This window comes from Stegastes partitus, unplaced genomic scaffold, assembly GCF_000690725.1.
Source record: "Stegastes partitus isolate 25-593 unplaced genomic scaffold, Stegastes_partitus-1.0.2 Scaffold1001, whole genome shotgun sequence".
NCBI lineage: Eukaryota > Metazoa > Chordata > Actinopteri > Pomacentridae > Stegastes > Stegastes partitus.
The window spans coordinates 5,474-32,169 of record NW_007578732.1 but is presented as its reverse complement, the minus strand read 5'-3'; the positions used below and the strand labels follow the sequence as shown (position 1 = coordinate 32,169).

Sequence of the window (26,696 nt, the reverse complement as noted above, 5' to 3'; positions counted from 1 at the left end):
AAAGTAGGAACTTCAATTTAATTTTACATTTAACTGGAATCCAGTAAAGGAATCTAGGATCTGGGATAATGTGTTTTTTTTTAATCTTGGTGTTTTAGCAGCATTTTGAAAGAGGTGCAAATGTCTAATTGTGTAATTAGGAAGGCCTGAAAGAAGTACATTACAGTAAGTGACTCTGCAAGAAACAAAAGCATGAATGAGTTTTTTAAAATCTTGCTTGAATGTAAAAGTTTCTCAGTTTCTTTTAAAGGTGCCATCATGAGGATTTAGTTTCAGGTTTGATGTTGCTGCTAAAATGTAGATGCTTGTCAATGAGATCTGTTAGTTTTTAGAGCTCTGGACTTGATGTAAACACTAAACATGAACCTTCCTTCTTTATTGCCAAATAGTTTTCTTATATTTAGTTGAAGGAAGTTTTGTTAAACATCTTCTGTTTATATAATAATGTGATTGATACTGATTAGTGGTTGGAGAGCAGTGCTGGTCTGAGGTTAATACAAGTTGGATGTTATCTGATCAGTAACAACTGAGGCAATACAGTTATTGAGGGGCTCATGGTTTTATAGGCTGAAATCTCTGAAACTTCTGGGCTTGATTCAAGAAAATCGAAGTGCCTTTTATTAAATTACAGTAATTCATTAATTACATAAATAAATTCTTAATACATTTTCAGTATTACAGTTGCTCAGAGATCCAGAAGCCTTTGCAGCCACAATGATGGAGCACTTTTGAACCATTTTCTAGAATAATTTTACCGCTGGGTGTCATGCTTCTCCAGCACCGCCGCACCATCGCTGATTGGCTGCGACGCCGGCGTCACGCTCTACGTACCTCGGTAACGCCCACTTTCCCGGCATGCAGCGGGTGATGTCTGAGGAAAGATGGCGGAAGGAGGAGCGGCTGATCTGGATACCCAGAGAGGAGAGGTCGCGGCACTATTGAAAACACAGCTAAGAAAGGGGGACACTTGGTAAGACTCGAGCTGAAATCCTTTTAGGGACGCCGCGGGGCTGTCGGCCGGCTCCGCCGAGGCTGTCACCGCCACGGAGGAGGAGAAAGCGGCGGGGACGGGCCGTGTTGACAGTAACTGCAGCCTGTCAGCTTCATGTGTGGCAGCTAGCGGCGGCTAAAGCTAACGCCAGCCGCTAGACTCCAGTGAACAACGACAGACCGCACGTATCGTTTAATTGTTGCACTCCGGTGGTCACATTCACCACTTCCAAATTCCCGTTTCGCCTTTTATCTCATGACACGATCTCAGTGAGACTCCGCGTCGTTTGTCTGATTTGGCTAGTTAGCAGGCTAACAGCTAATCGGCTAGTCTACCGACGCTCCAAGTGGTTCGCCAGTCAGTGGGTTCATCTGTCGACTTCGGCAGGGCGGAGTCGGAAAAGAACCACCTGTCAAAATCACAGAGCCAGCTGGCCAGGCTTGCAGCAACCTGAACTCAACTCGTCGTCAAGAAAGCTACGGTTACACGTATCAGCGTGTGTGATGTTTGCTTCCCAAAGTCAGATTTGTGTAGGGTGCTAAAACCCTCGTCTTAAAGCTTGTTGTAAAAACCTGCACACAACCCCTTGAGCTTGATCTAGTCTGACTAAGAGTGTCACAGCTTCCTTAATCAGAGCTGATGTTGTCCTGGCTGCCTTCCCTGCAGGTACCTTGTGGACAGTCACTGGTTCAAACAGTGGAAGAAATATGTGGGATTTGACAGTTGGGACAAATACCAGATGGGTGACCAGAATGTCTACCCAGGACCTGTTGACAACTCCGGCCTTCTCAGAGGTAAGACAAGTGCTGCTTCATCTCCTTAAGTCATCATTAGAGGTGCATTATAGATACTCCGGTGGAACAGTGTAGTAGTGTAGCTTCTATTCTGGAAGAGTTCAGGGAAAAGGGCACAAAAACAACATTGTCTACCGACTCTATAGGGTAGCCTTTTTGGGGGGTTCATAGAAAGCTCTCCAGCATACCTTTTTCTTTGTGTGTTTTGTGTCCTGTGAGACAGTCAGCGCAGGGTCAGTGGTGTAAGTGTTAACCCACCGATTGTGTTTGCCTGCCTGCTCGTTTCTCACCCTTTCCCTCCCTCTCTTCCTCCCTCCAGACGGGGATGTGTTGGCCATCAAGGAGCACCTCATTGATGAGCTTGACTACATCCTGGTCCCAACAGAAGGCTGGAATAAGCTGGTCAGTTGGTATGGATTGACAGAGGGTCAGGAGCCAATCGCTCGCAAGGTAAGGCTTCAGTCATTAGTATCAAACTGCTGCTGCTGCTGCTTGATGACCGAATCAACATGGTGCTATGAGACGCGGAAAGCTGGCTTTCTGTTTTGAAACGTAGTGGTTGAGATTAGTAGGTGTGGTGTGCAGGGTGGTTTGTGTTGGAGTAAAAGAGGGAAAATGGATGCAGGAATGGAAAGGCACATCTGTACACAGAAACTTAACATCTGGATCTTGATTGTTTCCCAACACTACCAGAAACTTAAGATCTTGATTGTTGTGCATCATTGACTAGCAGAAGTCACGAGCTGATGATAATTGAGGAATATAGTTGTTGATAATGTCTGATATGACTCCACAACTACTCAACAAAACAATAAATAGATGCAACATTTAGTTTAGAGTGGATTCATGTAGCTCTGAGGTTAACCCTGTGAAATGCTGTAGTATATAGGAATTGGTTGGCTTGTTTGGACAGTTAGATGTATGAAATATGCTGTGCACAGACCCTGGAAACAGATAAATTAATACTAACATATTGGATATTTATATGGCTAGAAACTGAAGAAACAATGATGGTGCATTTCATTCATTTCCTTCAGACCTTCATTCATGTTTGTCATGTAATTTGGGTTATTTTAGGGCCAATAAGTACCTATACAAGTGTTGATATGGCACAGAATGGCTGTATGTGTGGTCCCGGTTGATTACTCAGTGGAATTCTTCATGGTGGCCCCCACAACTCAACAGGACCTACAGTATCAAATCCCCACTTTAAATCTCGCCAGTCATGGCATCATGGCTGCTGGAAGCGGCTCTTGTTCCCCCTCTATCATTCTCTTTCCTTCTCCCCCCCACCACCTTTTATCGACCCTCCCCTTTTGCCATGTATGTCGTGGGACGTATCGGGTGGCCGCAGGGTTTCTATTTTCAGGCAACGTTCTGGATGACTGAAAAGCTACATGGAGCGATCTGCGAGACACAACATGCAGGAGGTTCATTATTAGTTTTCTGCTTTTTCTTTGGAAAAAAAGTCTTTGGTTTTTGTGTCATCCTGGGGTGAGGGGTGGAGCACAAGCGGTTAAAAAAATGGATTTAGGAGGATTGTAGTCGCAGGTTCGGTGCTATGGTTCCTTCCGCTGTCCTCTTCTGGTTTGATTGTCAACACCGGTGGAGTTCTCCTACGTCCTTGTTTTTTTTTTTTTTCCTTTTTAAGTGGAGGCATTCCGGCTGAGGTCACACTTGAGAGAAGCAGCTTTTTGAGTGGAGTGCGAGAGGCAAAACCAGTATGGGAGGAGGAGGGGTGGGTGGGGTGAATGGTTTTGGCTCGGCTCTGATTTGAGAAATTCTGTCAGAGTTGGGCTTTTGCTCCGAGCTTACAAACACATGGGCGTCGTGCTGAGGGGCAGGATTGGCCCACTGGGAGATCGGGGTTTGGGTAAGGGGGGAGGGAGGGAGGAGAGGGGGAGAATCTAAGCTGTGTGTGTGCATGACTGTTGCAGTTCTCAGGGACATTTCTGAAGTTGGTACTGTGTGTATTATATGTGAGAGTGTGTGTGTGTGTGTTGGAGGGGCTCAGCGGTGAAATAAATAGGCCGGGACCCCTCAGCTGTTTCCACGAGGTGCTGCTAATTTCGGCACTTCACTCTGACTCCGCTCCTATCAGGACACCAGATGAATGGCAGCCAGGGCAGCGGACTCTGCTTTGCTGTGTACAAAACCACAGTTTACCTGTTAGATTTCATTGTTGCAGCAACTAGACAAGAAAGAGATAATGTCAGAGTTGCATCTCACTCATTGCGGTACATTTACTTCCTAGCTTCTCGTGAGATTCTGTGTGTGTTTAACTGCAAGCTGAAGAGTCTTTTTCTGTATCATGACAAACAGGAGCATACATTGTCATCTGCTATACTCATACAAGTAATACAAGGTGGCAGCCAGGTTTTTTCCTTTGCATTGGCCGCTTCATGTCCTGTTTTTGCTGTTTCGTGTGTTGTTGCATAAAGCTCCAAGCAGTCACGTATTGTGTTGTGTTGCCAGACATGACACAGATAGTAAAGCAAGTGTTAAAAATAGCTTGAACTATCCACTAGTAGTTACTCATATATAAAGCTTGTGTCTCTTTCTTTATTAGTTGCATAGTAAAAATGTAACGTAGATATCGTGTACATAATGTTGTTGTTTTTCTTTCCAGGTGGTGGAACAGGGTATGTTTGTGAAGCACTGCAAGGTGGAGGTGTACCTGACGGAGCTGAAGCTCTGTGAAGACAGCAACATGGACAATGTGATCACCAGACGCTTCAGTAAAGCTGACACAATAGGTAAGCAAGAATTCGTCTGGAGTAGCTGCTGCTCAGGATTAAGTGACCTCCAAAAAGTTCCACCCTGACTTTAAGTGGGTTAAGTTCACAGTTTAATATCAGAATTTTCACAAAATGTTGTCACCCAAATGCTCACAAAACCCTGAAAATGTAAAAGCAACAGCTGTCATCTATTTGGATGTGGAACAGAGAATGTGTGCAGTGCTTCTTAACATACTTAAACACTCATTATGTCTGACAAACACACGCTGAAACAAACTAATAATTCCACACTCTGGTCATGTTATTCTTGAGTACATGACTCTGTGGTTGATTAAAGATATTTCTTGCCACTGCTTGTTGTTTCCAAAAAAAAAAAAAATCCAAACATTCTCTTTAGTTCCTTTGCTTTGTCACGAAACCACCTTTCATTATACCCCCATGTCACCGTGTCCGTTCATGCCCCAGAATTATGCAGGCTTCTATTCAAAGCCAACATGAAAATGGATGAATTCAGAGAATAGTTCCTGCTTTGTGGCTGAACAATGGTTGTGGTCGGTCTTTTCACCGTACGTTTATGAGTCCAACGTGTTTCTGTGTGTATCAGTACAATGTCAACCTTTCTGATGTTGTCTTTGGTGTTTCTGTTGATAATTTTTTGCCACAGACATGATAGAGAAAGAAATGAGGAAGCTGTTTAGCATCCCTGATGAGAAGGAGACCAGGCTGTGGAACAGGTACATGAGCAACACCTTCGAGCCCCTCAACAAACCCGACAGCACCATCCAAGACGCCGGCCTCTATCAAGGACAGGTAGGAACTTGCTTAGTTTCATCAGAGAGCAGTTTGAACAGCCTCGGAGGGTTTTTCTTTCCCCCCTTACATTTGACAAAATTGACACACATGTGGCCAAATATGGTTTGCTATGTAGGCAGCTATATCTGAACTCAGTGAAACTCGCTCTAGTTTCAAAGACCTTTTTCAGATACTGTTTCTTTACTTGGGTTTTCTGCCAGTCAGCTCCTTCAAGTCACAGTTCAGGGAGATTTCAGAAAACCTCGTTTCTCTTCTGTGTTTTAATCCATCAGAATATAACGACCAGCATGGCACACAGCAGCTAATCACAGCTTCATGACCAAGCAACCAAAAACAGATGTGAAGCTCAATTGCATGACTCATTTCGTCATAACAGACCATGAAATAAGGAATATTCTGCAGGTGGTTCTGTTATGGTACTATAACTGTGTCATTCTGCCTAAAAGAGATTTTTCAGTTCTCTTACTTTTAGTCATGGTTTTGCTGACTTCATAAAGGCCGCCCTGTTCTGAGGACTGATTTTATTTGTCTTCTTAGACTTTTGTGTGAAGCACTTTGAATTACCGCGGTATGAATTGTGCTATACAAATAAACCTGCCTCGCCTTGCCTTGCACAAGACTGTATTTTGTCGTCAATATTTAAATTAAAAATGTGACAGGAGCAAAAAAAAACTGCCCAGAAACTGCTTGGTGTTCAGAGGGTTGAAACACAGATGTATTGCAGGAATTGAAAGTGAAGTGGTGTTTAGAGCAACCAGCAGGCCGACCTGTAACTGCCAGCAGCCACCTCTCCCCTGTAAGCTGCTTTAAATGCTCACGTATGTCCTGGCATCCACCTGACGGTCGAGTCCATGCGGCTTAATTTAGACACCTGGCCTCTGTGAAGCCAGCAGGCCTCAGGTCACAGGGTTGTCCCGTTCACCGGCAGCTGTTGCACCGGATTGGCCAGAATCAGGCAAATCCCCAGCAGATAAGATCCATCCGGCTGCCCATCTTCTCCCATTAGAAACAACCACTCTGTGATGGAGACGTCAGTGACAGGTTGTCTGCTGTGTGTGTGGACAGAAAAACACATCTGTTCCTTTGTGTTTATGATTTAAAAAAAAAAGCAAAAACCTTGGCTTCATGTCTTCCCCGTTCAGCTTGATTGAGACGTCAGTGACAGGTTGTCTGCTGCTGTCTCCAAAACATCTTTTTTTTTTTTTTTTGCTTCCAGAATTTGATATTTTGGTCACATCCGAGTAGTAAAACTCTAGATAAATGCGTATCAATACGGCAAACAAAGACAGCTTCGGCTTCAGTGGTCCCCAGTGGGGCGTGAGATGCAAAAGCTTAAATGTTTGGAAGCAGATGGAGCTCTCTTTTTCTTTCTTCTGTCTCCCACAGGTTCTCGTAATAGAGCAGAAGAACGAGGATGGCACATGGCCCCGAGGCTCCACGGCACCCAAGTGAGTGAATGGCACATCGCCTGGCTTCTCTTTCTTTGCGAACTTTCAGGAGTTCTACCAAAGCACTGGAATCCACACTGTATTCAAACGCTACTTTTAATTTTCTTGCAATATGATGTGACATAGCTCCAGAAGTCCTTCACTCGGTGAGCTGCCCCCAAAACACCTCCCCATTGCCTCCTCTTTTTGGAGTTTACAACCTTAAACGTGTAACTACTTGCTCTGTCACTACAGCGCCGTGCCATCTTCAAAAGTTTCCCCTCTCTCTATAACTTTGCCTCAGTCTCTCGCCTGACCTTTTGTTGCTCACATAACCACTCAATTTGTTTTAATTCATCCCAGTTTGATTTGAGCGACACTCGCACACCTTTTTTTTCTTTTTTTTTTTTCTTCTTCTCTGGAGCAGCTCCTTATTTTCTCCTCTAACTCATGGTCTATTCTTTATCTTTTTGAAGGTCATCTGGTGCTTCCAATCTCTCTGCTTTGCCAAAGATCTCGCCTTCATCTCTCACAAACAATCATAACAGCAGCTTCAACAGCAGGAAGTAAGGCATAGTTGTTGGGTTGAATAGCTGAGGGGTGGGTTTTGGATGCCAACAGCCAGAGATGGAGCCTGAGGTGTTTTGCTCAGCACAGATCGAGCTGGAATTTCAGGCTGAATTGGCTGCTAGTGGCTTAAAAAACAAAAAAAAACACACTCCAAAGTTGCTTCAGTTGTTCCTCAGCTTCCATTTACACTCATTCCACGATTCAGTCACACTTACTGAAGCGTATTTTCTCCATTCTGGAATCCTTTGTTTCGTAGCGGTCTATCTCTGGCTGTGATTTGGGTTTTAAATCTACCTCCTGATGCTGCAGATTCAGCTGTAAGAGCTGATGGCAGGGAGGAGGGGAGGGGAGGGAGGAAGGGGCTTACGTGGGGCTGATCTCTTGGAATTTCCTTCAGCGACAGCAGTGCTCTCTAAAAACGGCCCTCCGGTGCCTCTGGGTGCCTTGCTCAGCATTTAATTATGCTAGTTAATACTTTACATCTGACTTTAAATCAGACTGATAGATAGCGTTGGCTAGCTTGAGCTGCATGATTAGGGTTAATGTCATTTTACTTAACAATCTGCCACCATTTTACCTTTTCTTTTATAGAGAAATTACTTCCAACATCCAGTTTATAGAATATCAGGGGGCTGAATTCAGATTCAACTTGAGCTGGATGGGAAGATGTAGTAGTGTCATTGCAGAAGGTGCAGTGTGAAATAAGGTGAATTCATTCCAACACATCCCACTAGAACTTTCTTTTTTTTGCTGCTTGTTACAAAAGTCGTGCATTAATCTACAAGCGATAGAGCATCATTTACGCCAAGCGAAGGTTATTTTTAGGACAGAGACTCCACATGTGCAAAGCAAAATGAGTACCATCGTGGAGCAAAACCCTGAAAAAGAAGATGAATTGCAAAAAGAAATGCAGCAAAAGTATTTTAACTGCAGAAAACCTGATGTTGACGTAAAACAGGTGCTTTGTTGGCAATGTTTTACAGTTGTTGGCGCTACACGAGACTCTGCAATGTTCTTTATGACGAGTGCAGATTAAAAGCAAAAAACAGCTTTGGATGGTTTTGTCGGAGTTGTGCCATATGAGAGCTTTTCTTCAGCTTTTTTTCAACTATTTTTTTTTTTTGTTTTTAATACAGATGTGCTTCCCTCCATAATCACTCAAGAACAAATAATTCTTTCCAAATAGAGTCGTTCAAGTCATCTGGTGCAGCAAATTTATTGCAGCCGTGCTATCTGCAGGGACCAGCCGAATTTATGCAAATGCACATTCTTGGTAGATTAATTTTAACCTGAACATGTGTTTTCTGCTCTTTACCCCGCAAACGATAAACTAAGATCCGCCTTGATGGCTTTCTACAGTTGTAGGAATATTGCATTCAGTGCTTTATGAGCTGCAGATTCATGGAGCTGCAACTCGGTTCGAACATCCTGGATCGTATTTCATGTCTTACCATTACCTGCAGCCTCTTGTTGTTTTAATGCAATTCTGTGGTTAGTGTGAATGAGGTTTAACTCTTATTGCGTCTGTTATTAAAACAAATGGTGAAATATCCGCTGCGCGTTCAGAGCGCAGCTACAAGAGACAGACTTTGCACCGAAGCTTTGTAACGCCGATGAAATAGAGTAGTACAGTAAACTAAAATGTTCTCACACCTTTTTAGTTCTGCTTTGTTTGTTTCTAAAGATCAGTCTTCAGTGAGGTTTGACTTCTTTACTCTATAAAGCAAGCTCAGCACTTGCTAACAGCCGACTGGGTCATCCTGGTGTCTAACAGCGCCCCTGTGTGTAGTGGAAGTCGATGCAGCACATCTGGAGTTTCAGCAAAATAACAACATTTATCCGTAAACTGCTCAAAAAGGAAATCGGCTCAATCATGCAGCTCTGGTGCTCCTACATGTTTACAGTGGTTATTATGAACCATCTTAACAAGGTGATCTGAAGCGCTATAAGCTCAAATCTCAGGAACATCTCAAATACTACAGCAGCTTAGTTTTGCAAGGCAAGCTCACTTTGTTTCCATTTTCCAAATATTTCACTGCAGCCTCAATTTGATTTGTTGCTAATTAGGACCCCAGAGGCTCCGTCAGCCATTTGCTCGAGAGCACTGCTCCGCTGTGGGTGGAGCTTCCTACCTTTTGCTGTCCCCTGGACTTTTGCTGTCCCCTCCTTCCACCTATTGTGTGTGATTTACTGCATGCTGGAGTGTGTCTGTGTGTCTTAGATATAGACGGTGTGCGTTGCGTTTCTTAATACTGCTGGAATGCGGGAAAAATAGCCACAAGCTCGGCCACCCGAAAAATCAATATTGATAAGTGAACTCGGCCTCATTCTTCCTACACTCACTTGCTGTACAATAAAAGATAATCTCAGTATTAGACTTCTGGCTCAGTTGTCCTCGAAACAGCTCTGCATTCTATTTTTTGATAGCAGTGGCATCTTTTTTTTTTTTTTTAATGTGGGATGCACTGAGCGGGTGACTTGGGGAAATTGGATCTTCACTCCCAGCAGCTCTGCTGTCCCTGATTCACTTTTGTGCCAGCGCTGTCGTTTCCTCTGAATTATGCATGGACCTTCTTTTTTTATATATATATATTTTTCACCCTCATGTGAAGTGTTCCCACATTACATAACACTTGTCTTTTTGATTTTGCGGTTTTGGCCCCGGTCGGTTTTTAGCCTCAGCAGCGGCGCTCTGCAACAACAGCAGTAAGTGTCACCGCCTTATGAGGTGTCGTCCCCTGATTCTGGCAGCCAGTCTCACTTTCTCCCCCCTTTCTCTCTCTCTCTCTCTCTCTCTCTCTCTCTCTCTCTCACACTCTCTCCCTGTGTCTCTTTACCTCCCCTCTCCCCTGAGCTCATTGCGATGCACATGTTCTGCAGTCTAAGTGACCTTCAGAATACATTTCATCTTCAGCTCGCCCCTGGTGATAAAACCAACCCTTTCCCCAGCTTTTAGTTAATTTATTTAGACCCTCCCACCTTTTAAAGCTCTCATGCACGCAGCCATTGCATATTTAAGAGGACGGGGAGGAGGGGAGGGGGTGTCAAAGTGTTACTTACTAAAGGTGGGGCGCTAGTCTTACCAGCAAGAGAGGAAAGAATTTGTGTGTTAGTGTGTCGAGTTGAGGAGGGGGGAATAGAGCGGAACGAACGAGAAAAGGGGATAAATGTTGTGTTGAACGTGTTTGTGTGATTTGAGGCAGAGAGATACTAAGAGAGGCCTGTGAATACTGCAGCCTCAGCTGGATGCAGTGGATCAGCTGCTCCCTCCATCCCCATCTCATTTCTCTTCTGTCAGCCTCCCCCCCTCCACCACCACCACCACCACCACCACCACCACCTTGTACTGTCCGCCCCTCCCCCCTATTCTCTCTGCCTCTCCCTCCCCTCCCTCTTTCTCTCTCGGTGCACCTCTAGCATCGGTAGCAGTAGTCTTGAGCATCCTTGCTGCTGCTGCTGCTATAAATATCCGCTGGTAGCCGTAGAGCGGCAGAGAGCAGCAGGCAGGCCAGAGGGAGGAGCAGAGGACAGGACAGGACAGGACGGCGTAGGACAGGGCGAAGGGATCCGAGGCAGAGAGGATAACAAGATGACAGGCGGTCGAGCCCGAAAAAGAAGAAGGGGAGAGAAGAGGAGAGGGGACCTGCTCAGTTGGCTCTGAGAGAGACAAGAGTGTGTGATTTTGTGTGTTTAGGAATTCCACGGCTTGTGTGTCGGCCTGTGCTGGACTTAGAAGTCAGATTTAGGCCTAAACTTCACCTGGACTGTATTGAAACTGCTTTTTGGAGCTGCACTGGGTTGAGCTGAGTTAACACCACTACTGAACAGTGGAGACTTTTCTTCTCGGCCTCGACAAAAAAACCCGACTTTGCATGCGTCGGACCCCAACCGAACTCCGTCCAGGCTGCTGGGTGTTTAGTTTTGCGCGGACATGTGGGCCGGCGTGGGCCGGGGCGGGGCTGAGATGTCATGCTCCTGTGTTGCTGGTGGTGCCTGAGGCCCGAGGCGGTGGAGCTGGACAGCAGGAGGGTGGACCATCGTGTGCTGAACTGCGAGGCCACTGCCTCCACCGCCATCACAGCAGTTTCGCTTGACCAGTGGGAGCCAGAAACGAGCAACACTGCCTTGCCGGCCTCCCAGAGGTCTGCTGATTGCTGCAGTTGTGGAGGCCTATGTTAAAGCTTTTACTGATTTTCTATGAAGCCTCAGGGAGTTTTTTTGTGTGTGGGGGGAAGGGGGCTTTGTAGTTTTGTAGGTAATAGTAGAAGCTATAGCTGTATGTTTGCCTTGTAGTCTTTTTAGTGTTTTGTTGAGAGTATTAACAACTTCATCTTGATTTAAAGCAGCATTAACGTGATTAACTTAATATAGAGCTACCATTATTGTATGTACACGTGCATTAAGTTTTTCTTTGCCTGTAGCAGTTTGACAAACAGCTTTTCAGCTCTGTATAACGTGTCTGCTTGTGTATTTGTATGTTTATTGTGCAGTGTGAAGAATTCGAGCTATAGTCTGCCGTCCTACCACCCCTACAGCAACAGCTATGACTACTCAGACCAGAGTAGGCAGAGTGAGCGCTCCGGCCTCTGTGGACTCTCCAACCTGGGCAACACCTGTTTCATGAACTCTGCTGTGCAGGTAACAAGCATGCCTTCAGGGAGCTCTTCACAGCCTTGGAGAGAATAAAAAAAGTTACACTAATTATACAGTAATTTTCAAGTCATCAGTAGAACTTTAAATGACAGCACTTTGCACTAAATTTCTTGCCTGGAGAGACTAATCTCCAAAGACCAAGATGCTGCACAGTAGAATGAATTGTTAAATATATGGAGGAGTATTGAAGCTATTCTGACACCTTGTCGTGGTCCAACAGTAGGCTTAACTATTTTATGTTGGCCAAAAATCAAACTTTTTACACTGGTTGCTCTGATAACTTTTTCATTTCGGTGCATTCGGAATTTTTCACTGCACCTTTTGTTGCTGCTATAATAAATATAACCGCCGGGCTTCTGCGTTGTGTTGTTCTGGAGAAGATGCACTCCGTGATCTCTCTTCGTTTATTCTGACAGTAACAAATGATAACGAAAACGTAATAGGCTGCTCAGTGCAGCTCTTCTCCCACAGGAGAGCATTACAAAAAGCCTGAGAATGTGCATGGACAGTGGGTGAGGGGCTAGCAGCAGCAGCAGTAGTAGGTTTAACACTGACTGGTCAACAGCACATTGATAATTAACTGAGGGTTACTTGTGTCCCCAGTGAATCAATCTGCTGACTCTTCACCGAACCATAAGCGACCCGATGCCCCTCATGAATTTGCTCAGACGCGATAGCATTGTTTACGACTGGTGTGTCAGATGAGACGGGACAATACTGTGTGAGAGCAGGAAACAAACACTGCAAGTAGCAAATGCAAGTAAACACCATCAGTAGGATGTAATAGCAGCAATAAAATGCACAAAGGACAATAAAACAACGAAAAAAGACACCCTTAGTAATTCAGCATTGTGTCTAATAAGGCAAATAGTAAAAAAGTAAAATAAAAATGCCTCGACTAAACCAGAATCAATGCTTAAATATCACACCAATCAAACTGCGGGGATTCAATCTTATGGGCTGTTCACCAGCTACAGAAGAGTCAAAGCGCAGGGCTCAGTGGTTTAACAGGGCTTCTAGTGGGAACAGAAACTTGCAGAGCACACAATTACCGATCTGCGATGTGGTGCAAAATGTGGATGGAGAAAAAAAACACAATGCAACACACGTATACTAAAGCCTGCTAAATGTCAGGTGCACCGGTGCAAGAAAGGGAAAAATTTAGCTGCACTTGATAGATTTATGGTCACAGTCTGCAACCCTGCATGTTTTAACAAGTATTTGTTTTTAATGTTTTAGTGAATATAATGATGGTGTGGAAGTTCTCGTGGAGAGACTGAATCCAGCTGATTTTTTTTTGCTGTCTCTCCTTCCCTCAGTGTTTAAGCAATATCCCTCCACTGACGGAGTACTTCCTCAAAGACAAGTACACAGACGAGCTTAACGAGGACAATCCGCTGGGTATGAAGGGGGAGATCGCCAGAGCCTACGCCGAGCTCATCAAGCAGCTGTGGTCGGGAAAATACAGCTACGTCACCCCAAGGCCTTTCAAGGTGATCACCTGGAAAAACAAAATGTGTGAAAGAAAAACAAAATTCTCTAAGCATTTTTTAATGTCCGCTCCAGACTACTGGTAGGACATTTTTGGAAAGGAACGTTTGTCATCCTATAAGGGCAGCACAGTCCTAACATACCACAGTCTAAACTGTAACGCTAAACTCTAACATGCTTGAATCTCCAGATATCTCCTTATAGAATGAAGGTTTCCTTGAAAATGTAAGGGCAACGTTACTTAATGATTCCACAGACTCCTAAGCAAAGTTGTGAATTACATCTAGCATTAGTTTGTGAAGCCTGCATTAGCATCGTGGGGCTAACTATTTTAGCCTCAAACTGCTGGACTACACAAGAAAACACATGGGTGCACTATATTTCTTGAAAAAAAGATATTGATTTCCTATTAAAGATGTATAATATTGGGGAGAAAATAGTGTTTTTGCTCTTCTGTACGTGTCATATTTTACTAAGTGTGTCTATGTTTCCATCCTCCAGACCCAGGTGGGCCGCTTCGCCCCTCAGTTCTCGGGCTACCAGCAGCAGGACTCCCACGAGCTCCTAGCCTTCCTCCTGGACGGCCTTCACGAGGACTTGAACCGCATCAGGAAGAAGCCCTACATCCAGCTCAAGGACGCTAACGGACGGCCTGATAAGGCGAGACCGGCAGCACAGAACTGAGCTTATGCTTTTCAATATGATTTCAGGATCCATCGTAACGCCTCATTTTTTGTTTTGCTCCAGGTGGTGGCGGAGGAGGCCTGGGAGAACCACATTAAGCGGAATGACTCCATCATCGTGGACATCTTCCACGGCCTTTTCAAGTCAACTTTGGTGTGTCCTGTGTGCTCCAAGGTCTCTGTGACCTTCGATCCTTTCTGCTACTTGACTCTTCCGCTGCCTATGAAGAAGGAACGGACGTTGGAGGTTTATCTAGTCAGATTGGATCCTTTGGCCAAACCCACACAGGTAACAGCGCATTAAAATGAGCACAATGGCATGCTGTGGTGATTTATGTGAATACAGCAGACGGTAATCTTCTTATCTTTCAGTACAAGCTGACCGTGCCGAAGGTGGGCTACATCTCTGACCTGTGTACCTCCCTCTCCAGCCTGTCTGGGGTTCCTGCTGAGAAGGTATAAACACCACAGTCAGCTCGGCTCTGTGCAGTAATCCTCCCTGTTATTAGCCATCACGCTACAATGCTGACATCCCCTCGGACGCTGCAGCTCAAAATAGTCCATTCCCCTTTTAACTGTCCCTGCCTAGTGAGCTACAGCAGCTAGTGGGGGGAAAAAAAATGTTGCATCTTTCCCTTTTAGATCAAGGAAGAGAAATACAAAGAAGCAGCCCAGTTAATTAAGTCCACAAAAGTTTTATCTGCTGCATTTAAATGATACTGCCCATAATCTCAACCTTGTCATAGCAGCCTGAGGGATAGATGGCTGTGTGAGTTTAATTAGCCTCCGTCAGTGGAAGATTCCTTTCTTTTTCTTTCTACTAGCTTTCCCTCTCTTATCCTCCAGATGATTGTAACTGACATCTACAACCACCGTTTCCACCGGATCTTTGCCACCAACGAAAACCTCAGCAGCATTATGGAGAGAGACGATATCTACGTGTGAGTGCCAAACTCGGCTGACAAACTGTGTTATCTCTGCTCTGATTACAGCCGCATGTTATCTAAATTGTGACGACAACCAGACTGCATTCGTGTTGCTGGATACTTTCTTTTTGTCCTTTGTTCGTGATATAAATAACAGCCTCTACGTCTTAGAGTAGATTCAAAAATGTAGCACTCAGTTTGAATTAAACAGCTTCAGTTGTGTTTAATTTGAAGGATAGCTTCATAAATTTATATCTCTTTGCTTTATTACCTGCTATAATTGCATCATCAGAGATATAAAGCATAGAATATCTTGCTGCCCGCTATTTTAAATCACTTTATTTGCCAAATACAGCTTCACATTTTACTCCTGTGCCAAAGTGTAACTTGACGGACTCTCCACGCTTGTTTCTGCAGCTTCGAGGTGGCGGTGAACAGAGTGGAGGACACAGACCACGTAGTGATCCCAGTGCACTTGAGGGAAAAGTACAAGCAGTCGGGCTACAACCACACCAGCACGCCACTGTTCGGACAGCCCTTCCTCATCGCTGTGCCCAGAACACTCAGTGAAGACAAACTCTACAACATGCTGCTGCTGCGCCTCTGGTAGGTTCTTTTGTTCCGGTGTTTGGTCGTGAAGTTACTGAGGGGAAATCGATGGCGTCAGTTTTGATGATGCCTCATAAGTTTGTTGAATTTACAAGCTGCTTTGGAATGTAATCAAGTCATTAGCGTGTTTAAAACAGAGATGCCGTTTGCTGGACCTCAGAATGTTTTTGTGTTTGCAGTCGGTTTGTACGATCTTCTGTAGAGGAAGACGAGGAGGACTGTGAAGAGACGCAGCCATCTAAACAACACACTGTTAATGGGAACGCCACTAATGGACTGCTGGAGGAGGGATCACCGAGTGAGTGCACAAAGACATCATATTAAATACTTTTGGCCTTTTTAAATGCCTTCTTTTTTGCCCCACGTTGCATTTGTTATTGTAAGCCACTATTCTTTACAAGGCTTCTAAGCGCTCTACTGTCCTCTCGTAGGTGAGATGGAGACCGATGAGCAGGACGACGAGTCGAGCCAGGATCAGGAGCTGCCCTCTGAGAACGACAACAGCCAGTCGGAGGATTCTGTAGGCGGAGACAATGAACTGGAGAACGGCGTGGTCGGCCCGCAGAACTCCACGAAAGGCCAGCAGACAGCCGGGCACAACAGAAAGAGACTTTTTACATTCCAGTTCAATAACATGGGCAAAACGGACTTCTCGCTCATCAAGGAGGACACCAGGCAGATCCGCTTTGACGAGGGACACCTCCGCCTTAGTGGTAGGAAGTGGCCTGAAGCAGGGATTCAAATTGACTAATGATAATAAATGCAGGTAAGATTTGAGATAATTTGTGTATTCTGTCCACCTTTTCACAGACCGCTCTTATCTCTCCTTGGACTGGGAACCAGAAGTCAAGAAGAAGTACTTTGATGAGACTGTTGTTGAGGTAAAACTCAGACATTAAGATGCTTTCCAATACAGATGTCTAGTTTTTACAGCATCATTGTTGCAGAACAGCTTCAACAAATGCAGTCTGCAATCAGGTCATGAAATATGGAAATGTGACCCAGACAGAAGCAACAGTCAATCCAAGTGACTCTTGTAATTAAAAAGGTCACAGGTTTGTTGTCACTAGTGGCCACTGCATCACTCAAGGTCCCATATGGTGAACACTCATTTCTACTGCATGCCCTAAAAACTAGGAGGTGTAAACGCAATGCTGTGTTTAATCCAGTGGATTACTTTTATTGTTGGTGGCAATGTCATCACAGCATCAGGAGAGTCCTTAGTCTTAGCACATTGTGCAGCTGACAGTATTATTAGCTACAGTCGTACACTCAGAGGTCAGAGTTGTGTGGAAATTATAAAGCTGAGGAGCATGTAGAGATGGTAAGAGCATTTGAAACCAGTTTACAAAACTGTGTGGATAAATGTGTTTTTATGTCACCTGTGATGCTTTAGTGAAACTTAGACTGAGCAGGTGTCAGTCATTCACACGTTTGCTTCTCTCCTGCTCTCTGTGCTCACATATACTGGAATTCAACACAGCTAAATTCCCAATAAAGCTTTTTTACTTTTCTCAGTTAGAAGACGGATAACGGATACAAGTATGAAATAGGGACTGTAACGTATCTCATTAGGAGTACATGTTACCAACAGTTACTTTTATGACTGCCACTTTGCATTACTAAACAAATATTTTTACAACAGCTGTGCGGAGAATTCGACGATATTTCCATGTTAAATTATCACTCAGAGAAGTTGATGAAAAGCCCTCGTGGCACACACTGGTTTACATCTGGTTTGGCTCCTGTGTGGTCAACTGTTTTTGCTCTGTGCTGTCAATCGCAGACGCAGAGAGAGTCTCCTGCCTGACGGGGGTGTGGACAGAAGCAGTTCAGCTGCATTTAAAGCTTCAGATGTTGAAACAGCCTGTTTAGAACAGGACTAGTAGTTATACAGTCATGGTGAAAAGAACCATTTTGGAGATATTCTGAGATGAAAACACATTCTGGGGATACTTGAGACTTTCATTAACTCGATGAGAATGTGTGCAATATGGGACCTTTAAAACACAAAGGCTTTAAACCCCAACAGTATTCACTATAGGAAAAAAAGCGTATTTTTTGTGTCCAATATGAACATGCTGTATTGTTTTGTGCTCTGCCACTTAGATTTTTATAGTCCAATATAAATATTTTAATAGCACAAATCCATATAATCAAATAGATGAAAATGGTGTTATGTGTTACAGTAAACTGTAAATGTTAGCTCTGCATCCATGCACCAAATCTATCCTCAAATATGTTCTACAGTGAGCTCAAGACACTTTATTAGCCAGTGTGTTATCCTGTAGAAAGGCATCGTAAGTGCAGAGTACTCATAAAAAGTTAACTGGCCCTTTTTGTGCAGAGATATAATCCATGTCCAGTCAATGTTTGGTCTAACAACTGTGTGTATATATATATATGTGTGCGTGCGAGCAGGACTTTGACAAACATGAGAGCATGGAGTACAAGCCTCAGAAGAAGGCCTTCTTCAAGCTGAAGGACTGCATCGAACTGTTCACCACAAAGGAGAAGCTGGGAGCAGAGGACCCTTGGTGAGGAGCACAGTCATAACAAACCAGTTACAAGCAAGTGGTGACGTGAAGGTTTCGTTTCCTAACACGTGTGTCTGGTCTCTTAGGTACTGTCCAAACTGTAAGCAACACCAACAGGCCACGAAGAAGTTGGACCTGTGGTCTCTGCCGCCGGTGCTGGTGGTCCATCTGAAGCGCTTCTCTTATAGCCGCTACATGAGGGACAAACTGGACTCGCTCGTCGACTTCCCGCTCAGGTACAAACACACACATTCAGAGGAAAAGCGATTTATCACAGAACAGTGTGTTTTCAGCGCTCTGTTCATTGTTTCTGTTTTTCACAACAGCCACAATACATCATCCGTTTACACGATGTGCAGACTCACAATAGTCCCATAAGATGGTTTGTTGCTTTACACGAGTGAGGATTGTTCTTGTTGCTTTGTCATAACAATAGTACAAACTGGGATTTCTGTACAGTTTTATATGTCTGTTTAAAGGTAAATTTGTGATGCAGATAATTTAGTTAAATACCATGTGCAGTGATTGTCAGACTGCAACTTACAAGGTGGTCTTTTTTAATTTCTAAAATTACAATTACAAATTAAAGGGGCTTTAACAAGGCTGGGCTGAATTCACAAATGCTAAAATTTCCCTTAAGAGGCTAGCAAGTTTAAATTGATTTGATATGAATTTCAGAAGGTTTTCAGTGATGTCCAAGCAATTTTTTTTTTCTCTCGTCACATTTTTACTCACTGTTGGCTCATTGTTCACTGCAATATAAAGTCCTGCACCTCTATGGAAACAGAACAACCACGACTAGAAGTGTTAAGACCTCAGAAGTCGTTTGTGTCAGATACCAAGGTTATAATGAAAAAAACAAAACAAAATACCACCTTTAAAATGATCGATTTTACCAAATTGAAAAAAAAACAAACACCCAACAGTAACCTGGAATCAACGATGACGATACTTTCAAAGTACCCACAGATGCTGCTATTAACGGACAAGAAGAAATAATGGCTCTGCACGCTTCAGATATTTAACTTCTTACTTTATTGTCTATATTTATCTCCTCTCTGCTCTGTGTAAACACAGTCTGCGGTTCAGCCCGGGTCAGCCAATAATTCTCTGAATATTTTATCACGTGTCTGTCGGTCGCAGCTGAGTCACTAATGGCTTCCCTGTTGCGCCGAGGGGTGCAGATCTTTTTTGTTTTTTGCCACATCTTTTTTGTGGAAACACTTTATTTGACAGAATCTTTAAATGAGAAAAATATTTTGATGAAATATGATGATTTAAAGCTGGGATTTGCATCATTTTCCAGGCTGAACAATGCATCACCAATGAAGAGCAGAGGAACCATTTGAAAGTTCAAAATCTGACAATTTCTGTCTGTTCCTACAGTTTCTGGCTCTGATAAATGGTGTAATTTTGTCAATATTTTTTAAAAGATAACATGCCCTTTAAAGCTGCTGGTGGGTTTTGTGGTTTAGTGCTTCAAACTGCACTTCATGTCATTAAAAATCACCTCAAAACAGACTTTCTGTCGTTGCGATCACGCTGTGGTGTTTTAGCACGATGCTGCACACTCATATCTCGCATACGTGCACATGACAACTTGTTTGGATGTTTCTCCTACAGGGATCTGGACATGTCTGAGTTCCTGATCAACCCCAACGCGGGACCCTGTCGCTACGACCTCATCGCTGTTTCCAACCACTACGGCGGGATGGGAGGAGGCCACTGTAAGAACTAAATACACAACACAGAGGAACTTTTTCACATTTAAACCAACATTGTTTTAATCGTATAGTAGTTGTTCAATAGATTTCCAGAGTAACAATCAGCACATGTTTGTGTCATGCTCTCTTTTCTTACATATTCTACACATATAGTATTTCCCTCACGCCCGACATATAACACTCCATAATTGATGCAGGCCGATGAGCTCAGCGCTGACATCGTTTGTAACCGGTTGCGTTCGAGGCTGCTTTTCAAACTCAGCTCATCACAGACGCTCAGCGGGGGTCTGGCATGTTTTTAAAAGACAAATCAGTTTGCTTCACGGTCTTCTCGACTCGTTTCCTGTTGCGCGTTGCTGTTGCGGTTGTTTACAGACTCATTATTGTGCCGTGTTTTTAAGCACGCCTGTCGCCAAAGTAGATCTCAGAGTGAGAAGTGTTGCTTGTGTTCTCCGTTTTAATCAGGACACTTCTGAAATTGCAGAATCTGTGCAGTAACTGAAACAGCTTGTGTTTGAAGTCAAAAGATGCTTTAGAACATGAAAAGCCGAACGGTGCAAGTACGTCAAAGTCCACCTTGAAATGAGGACATGTGTGTAACTCTGTAGTATTTCAGGTGTGTGCTTAGATGTATCTTCTGCAAAATTTTAAATCAGATTATTTTCTTTAACTTCATGTGTATCTGTGTAGTTACTCTGAAATCCTAAACTTCAGGCACTGCTGTGTCTAAAGCTGGGACTTTGTGCTTTAAGGTGTCATTTTATTTAAAATTCAGAGCCTGAATAACAACAAAACTGAAGGTCTGGACTGTCAAAACAGCAAATCCTCACATCTGAGAGTTTGGAACCAGTGAATGTTTGGCAGTCTCCATCCATTTGATTAAACCACAAACAGTTGCAGATTAATATTCTGTTTATTGCCCGACCGAGCAATCAATGAGCTTTAATTATAACGTCTTTTAATCTCGTCCCTCTCTCAGATACCGCTTACGCGAAGAACAAAGACGACGGAAAGTGGTACAACTTTGATGACAGCAGCGTGTCTCCTGCCAACGAAGATCAGATAGTGGTGAGTGTCCCGGTTCGCAGACGCCACAGGCAACAGTCCGACTGTACATCCATCAAAGGCACATTTCGCTGGACACAAACTAGAATTTTTCATTTGCGTTGCGTCGAATAATGCGACTGATTGCAGTTAGTCACGACGTTGCCAAACAATTTGATTCCTCAAAGACGTCCAACTGTGCTGAGAATCCCTAAAACTACTAATAAAGTAGCCAGAGTTGTGTTTTTGAAGCCGGAGAAGAAACGTCTCATCGACAGCGGGGTGCACCGAGAAAGTCTGGGATGGTTTTTACACCTCAGAGCCAAAATATGAACCTAAAGTATTTTAAAGAAATGCAGGCAGCTCAACTCAAAATAAAGAAGTGGCATTCATCTTCCCCTCAGGTTTCACTTTCACCGTCCTGCTTGTGATGAGGTTTAAAGAAACGTAAGCAACGAGCAGGGGCAAGATCTGCACATCAGTGTTCGCCGCAGATAACCTGCAAACCATTTCCCATTTGTTTACAAGAATGAAATATTTAGCGGAGTATTCCTCTTTTAGCTTCCTCATTCCTGCTGATTCCGGTTTAGACACGACTCCATTAACGGGTGTCCTTTTCGTAGACAGACTGGATAATCAGACTGTTGACTGTTTGAAAGTTTATGGAATTTAAAGCATGAGGCTGGAAATGTTCTTGCTTTTGTCAACAGTAAATCTGATGTAAAGAGCAAAGCTAACAATGTGTTAATCCGTCTCATTGCACTTTCCGACCTCCATTTGGGCCCCTTGATTCCTAGAGAAGACGTAAAAAGAATCATTGGGTTCCTCTCAATAATATCATGTCAAGTCTTCACTTTACTTTGTCAGATGCCTTGAGGGGACTTATGTTGTGATGGTGTGGTGCCATATAAATATAAATGAAAAACTAAATTGAATGTTAATCTTTAAAAAAAAAAAAAAAATTCTCTTAACCCTTTGAACTTTAAGCAGTTTTTTCAACATTTTTGTATTTTCACTCACTGTGGGCTCATTTTTAACAGTAATATAAAGTCCTGCATCTCATTAGAAACAGCACAACCACAGCTAGAAGGCAGACAACTCAAAAATGGTCTTTTTACAGTATAACAAAATTTTATTGCCACAAATCACAAAAAAGAAAAAATTTAAGTTTAAACCTGGAATCAACATTTACAACAAAATCCAATCATCTACACGTCAGGGCTGGTCCCAATAGCATTTCTGTTCTCCGGATATTCGGCCCAATTAATGATGAATATCCTGAATAGTTGGGAGGTGGTGGCGGGTGAGTGTTCGGTCCGACGGGGCATTAATGAGCAGGCGTTTCTGCCAACAGCGGTCACAGTACTGTATCCGCTATCGGTGTCGGCAGTGGGGGGAGGAGGGATATTCGGAGGTCAAAATTGAAATCCCGATTCCAGCACAGCGAATGAATAGTCGGCTATTCGGCTATTCGGGTCCAGCTCTATGACACGTGTTACTAGTACTAAAAAACAACAACAAAATGACTCTACAGATACGTTTTTAGTTTGTTTCCGTATCTGTCTCTTACCTACTTTGAGTAAACAGCCTGCAGTTTAGCTGAAAAGTCTTTCTCTTACATGACCGCTGTTTGTAGCTGAGTCACTGATATCTTCATAGATGCACTGAGAAGCACAGAATCTGGTTCATGTTAATGTTTTCTGGTGGCGGTGCATCACAGATGAGTACCGTAAATTCCGGACTATTGAGCGCACCTGAATATGAGCCGCACCCACTAACTTTAAAAAGAAAACAAATGTACATAAACAGGCCACATTTGTCTATAAGCTGCAGGGGTCCACGTTAGAACATGAGATATTTACAGAGAAAGATTTTTTAAACTTTTAATAAAATACGTACCGGCAACATACACAAATACGTAGATGCTTTTTTCTGAACAGTGCCTGTAACACGGCTGGTTAAGAAAATAAAAACTACAGCAGCCTACCAGGAAAAGTCATTGATCGCTATCTTCATCTTCCTCCTGCACTAAAGCCACTAAAGTCGTCTTCTTCAGTGTCAGAATTGAACAGCCTCACTTCGTCACACACTTCCTCAGTCTCTCTGTCGTCGTCGCACTCAATGTCACTTTTGTCTCGAGGAGAATTCGTAAAAGTCCAGAAATTAGCTGCATCATTGTTCAAGCTGCAGCGTTCAAAGCGTGTGAAAGAAGTAGCCGCTTATAGTCCAGACATTACGGTAGTTTAAGGATCGCCAAAAATGTTTAAATATGTTGATTCCTTCTGTTTCTAAAGGGTGTCATTTAGACAGGTTTTTATAGATAACAGGCCTTTCAAACATCCTGGAAGGTTTTGGGGTTAAACAGTTCACTAAAACAATCGTGTGTTTTGCTAGCGGCTGTTATCAGGAGTGAAATAATACGTATTTGAACAAACTACAATTGTGTGTTCCTGGACTCCAGCTAGTCCAACAGTGTGCCTTATCACACTGTATTTTTAGTAGTTTTTTGGCACCAGTGAAGCTCTGTGCCACAGAGGAGTAGGACACATCAGGCTTTGCACTGACAGGATGTGTTTATACAGTCAGGTGATCAGTTCATTGCAGGCTCGCTTCCTGTTTTTTATTATGAGAACTTTTCCTGGACGGAATGATTCGTCATTATTTGTCCGTACGCGCGGGAAGTCCTCGGGGTTAAGCTATGATTAATGGATCGTACAGCAGCCTTTTGTTGTGTGACTCATTACCAGAGAGTAACAAAGTCATGTTATATTAACAGCCGTAGCTTTCAGAAATGTTAAAATTTTAAAAGGGATTCGTCATTAAAGCTGAGACGCAGCAGTGTTTGCATTTAACTCTTCCTGTGTTTTTGTGTTCTGCAGTCCAAAGCAGGATACGTGTTGTTCTACCAGCGCCAGGACACGGTGAAAGGCACCGGCTACTTCGCCCTCGACCGCGAGGAGGAGGAAGAGGACGAGGAGGAGGAAGAGGAGGGCGAGGAGGAGGAGAACGAGGGCGAGGAGAGGCAGGAGAGGAAGGCCGCCTCGTCGTCTCGAGGGGCTTCGTCCGCCGCCGCCGCCGCCGCTGCTGCTGCCACCGCCGTTCAGAGCGACGAGGAGGATCTGAACGAGAACCGGCGCCGGAAGAACGACAACGAGCAGCAGCAGCAGCAGCAGCAGCAGCAGGAGGAGGAAGAGGAGGAGGAGGAAGAAGAGGAGGAAGAGGAGGAGGAGCAGGCGCCCAATCGAGACGTCGCCATGAAAACCAACTGAGGTAAACTGGGGGAACAGGGATAAACGGAGAGAGAGAACAGGATCTTTCCATCCAAAGCCATATGGACACTCAGCATGGCGGCGGCGCCACCATCCCACCCAGCGGCTCGGACTCAAAGCGCTCGACGGGCGGAGCCACTGCGGGGACGCTTGGTCGGGGAGCCGCCGGTGGGTACGCAACTCTAAGAAATCAGGGCCCTCCTCTGTGGTTGGATCACTGTGTGTGTGTGTTTGTGTGCAGAGTGTGAGTGTGTCGCCACGTCCATTTGTTTAGAACTTTGCTCATCTGGAAAAAAAGAAAAAAGACGACTCTCGGGATCGATTCTGAGGCTGTAACGCACTTCAGTGTCGCGCTCTGGATCTCCCTCTACTTCTTTTTTTGGTTTTTTCATATATATATATATACTTCTATATATATATATTTGAGAGCAATGCATTGTTGGCATATCATTTTAGTATCATTTGGATTTTTGTAAATATTTTAAAAACACTGAACTATGTTGAGTTTTCATGATGCGCTGAAACTTTTTTGAACTTGCACAATCACCAACCCATCCACCTTTTTTCTTTTTTTTTTTTAATGTATTAATGCCAGACATACTGCAATTTAACAACCACTTAGTCTCTCAGAGGGTTTTTTTTTTCTCTCACGATAAAAAGAAGCTTTAGGAAGCTGCCTTTAGCGCGCCAGTGGTGAGACGCATCTACAATCTAGACTTAACAAGTGAAGCCTGTAGTCGTGTGGTTTTATAGTGTCGAACAGCCAAAACGTCCTGCTTCGTGCTGCTGCTGCTGCTGCTGCTGCTGTGATCTTGTATTTTTTTTTTTAGACGGTGTACTAGCATTAGCCTTTAAGGTCCTGCTTTCGCTGTCTCTGTGCTGGTAATTCATATTTCTTACAACCTACAACAAAGCAGGATTCGAGACGTGCTCGGCTAACTTTGCAGAACAACCAAACAGATTGTATTCGTCCGTATTTTAGCTGCAAAAACAAATGAGGAAAAGTTTTTTTTTTTTTTTAGAAGAAGTTCAGCACTCTGTCTTAATCAACCTTGTGCAGGGATTGCAGTGAATATCTGTTTAAGAGTTAGCTAAAATCTTCTCTTCCACTCTCCCTCTTCAGTTCATAGGTGGTATCTAAAGCTTTACTGTGGCTGTTTTTTTTCCTTCACATCGGAGGCGCTGCGAGATTAGGAACATCGGTGATTTCGCTGACATCAGATGCGTCGTCTCTTGTTTGAATCACCTCGGCCTTAAACTCTTAATCTCGGCCCAGTCGCCTTTTCTTTGCACATCACGCCGTCTCTCTCTCTTGCATGGCCCCTTCACTTGGTGTACAAAATGTCCATATTATTTGCTTGTTATCTCACGGCCACGTCATCTCAAGAAAAAAGAAAAAAAAAAAAAAAACCCACACGAGGGCCAGAATGTATGCTGAATGGAATGAACACGACCAGATGTATGTGATTGATGCCTTTTCATTTCTTTTCTTTTTTTTTTTTTTCTTTCCACGGCTCCCTTTCTTGGTTTGGTTGAATGTGACGGTGTTGGGTTCTTCGCCTTTGATACCGGCTGTATGAATTCATGGGTATCGGCTGAATGCGTCCCTTTTCCGGGGGTGAGATTGGGGGGGGTATGCTTCTTCTTTGTGGTCCTGAGCTTTGAGGGAGGGGGGTAGAAAACTGAAAAAAAACAAACAAACTGTGGGGTGAGTCTGCCTAAAAGGCCCTTTTTTCAGCTTTTGGGATCATGATACAGTGAAAATATTTTGTGGCAGATCGTTGCAGGATATTCCTCCATCGATGTAACTCATGATGAAACTATTCTCCATGGTGGAGTGCTACGTTTTCCTTTTCTACCTGTTCTTTCATTGTAAAAACAGCATTAGCGTACCTGTTGTTGCCTCAGAATATTAGATGTGTACCATGCCTTTACAAGCATCTCTGTGCTTTGACTCCAGTGGGCTTCATCAGCTCTGCTCTGCCTTGCTTTTTGGGCGACTCACCCCATCCTGACTGAGTGAGATGTGATTGCTACTATAGGCTTATACAATACTGTACATAAGAGTTCACTCTGTGAGTGCACATTTGATAAAGTTTATTTATTTATATGTAAGCATTTAATAATAAACAGACAATATATTTAAAACCTTGGCAAGACCTGAAATGTCGGTGGCTCGAACCCGCACATACACACTAGTTTGCAAAGTCTTGCCTGTGCTCTTGTCAGGGAGGGAATATTTTTAAAAAAAATATAAAGGATGACTCTGTTGTTTTGGGACTTTTTTGTAAAAAATAATCCAGACATCCTTGCATGATGACATATTGGGGGTTTCCAGGTTTGGCTGCACTTGAGTTCACTTGGGTTTACATTTGAAATGTGCATGTGTATTTATACACAATCTTCAATAAAGTTGTGTAAAGCTTC

At 43.7% G+C, this 26,696-nt stretch overlaps 1 protein-coding gene across 1 annotated transcript; it reads left to right on the top strand.

The window, feature by feature from the left end:
- Positions 1-865: 865 nt before the first annotated feature.
- Positions 866-26,696, top strand: usp15 (ubiquitin specific peptidase 15). The gene is made up of 22 exons (XM_008294853.1): positions 866-970; positions 1,658-1,785; positions 2,105-2,235; positions 4,415-4,541; positions 5,188-5,333; positions 6,723-6,784; positions 7,240-7,329; positions 11,824-11,971; positions 13,306-13,479; positions 13,979-14,137; positions 14,225-14,449; positions 14,533-14,616; positions 15,007-15,101; positions 15,504-15,692; positions 15,875-15,993; positions 16,127-16,408; positions 16,506-16,576; positions 18,117-18,232; positions 18,319-18,468; positions 19,856-19,959; positions 20,936-21,024; positions 23,880-26,696. The coding sequence occupies exons 1-22, from the start codon at positions 882-884 to the stop codon at positions 24,267-24,269; spliced, it is 3,168 nt and encodes a 1,055-aa protein (XP_008293075.1). The 5' UTR covers positions 866-881; the 3' UTR covers positions 24,270-26,696.

Excerpts from the sequence above, each read along its gene's own strand:
- usp15 (XM_008294853.1), top strand. The coding sequence starts at position 882 with ATGGCGGAAGGAGGAGCGGCTGATCTGGATACCCAGAGAGGAGAGGTC. Across the intron at positions 15,102-15,503 it reads GAGAGAGACGATATCTACGT|CTTCGAGGTGGCGGTGAACA; the intron begins GTGAGTGCCAAA and ends TTGTTTCTGCAG. Across the intron at positions 15,994-16,126 it reads GCTGGAGGAGGGATCACCGA|GTGAGATGGAGACCGATGAG; the intron begins GTGAGTGCACAA and ends GTCCTCTCGTAG.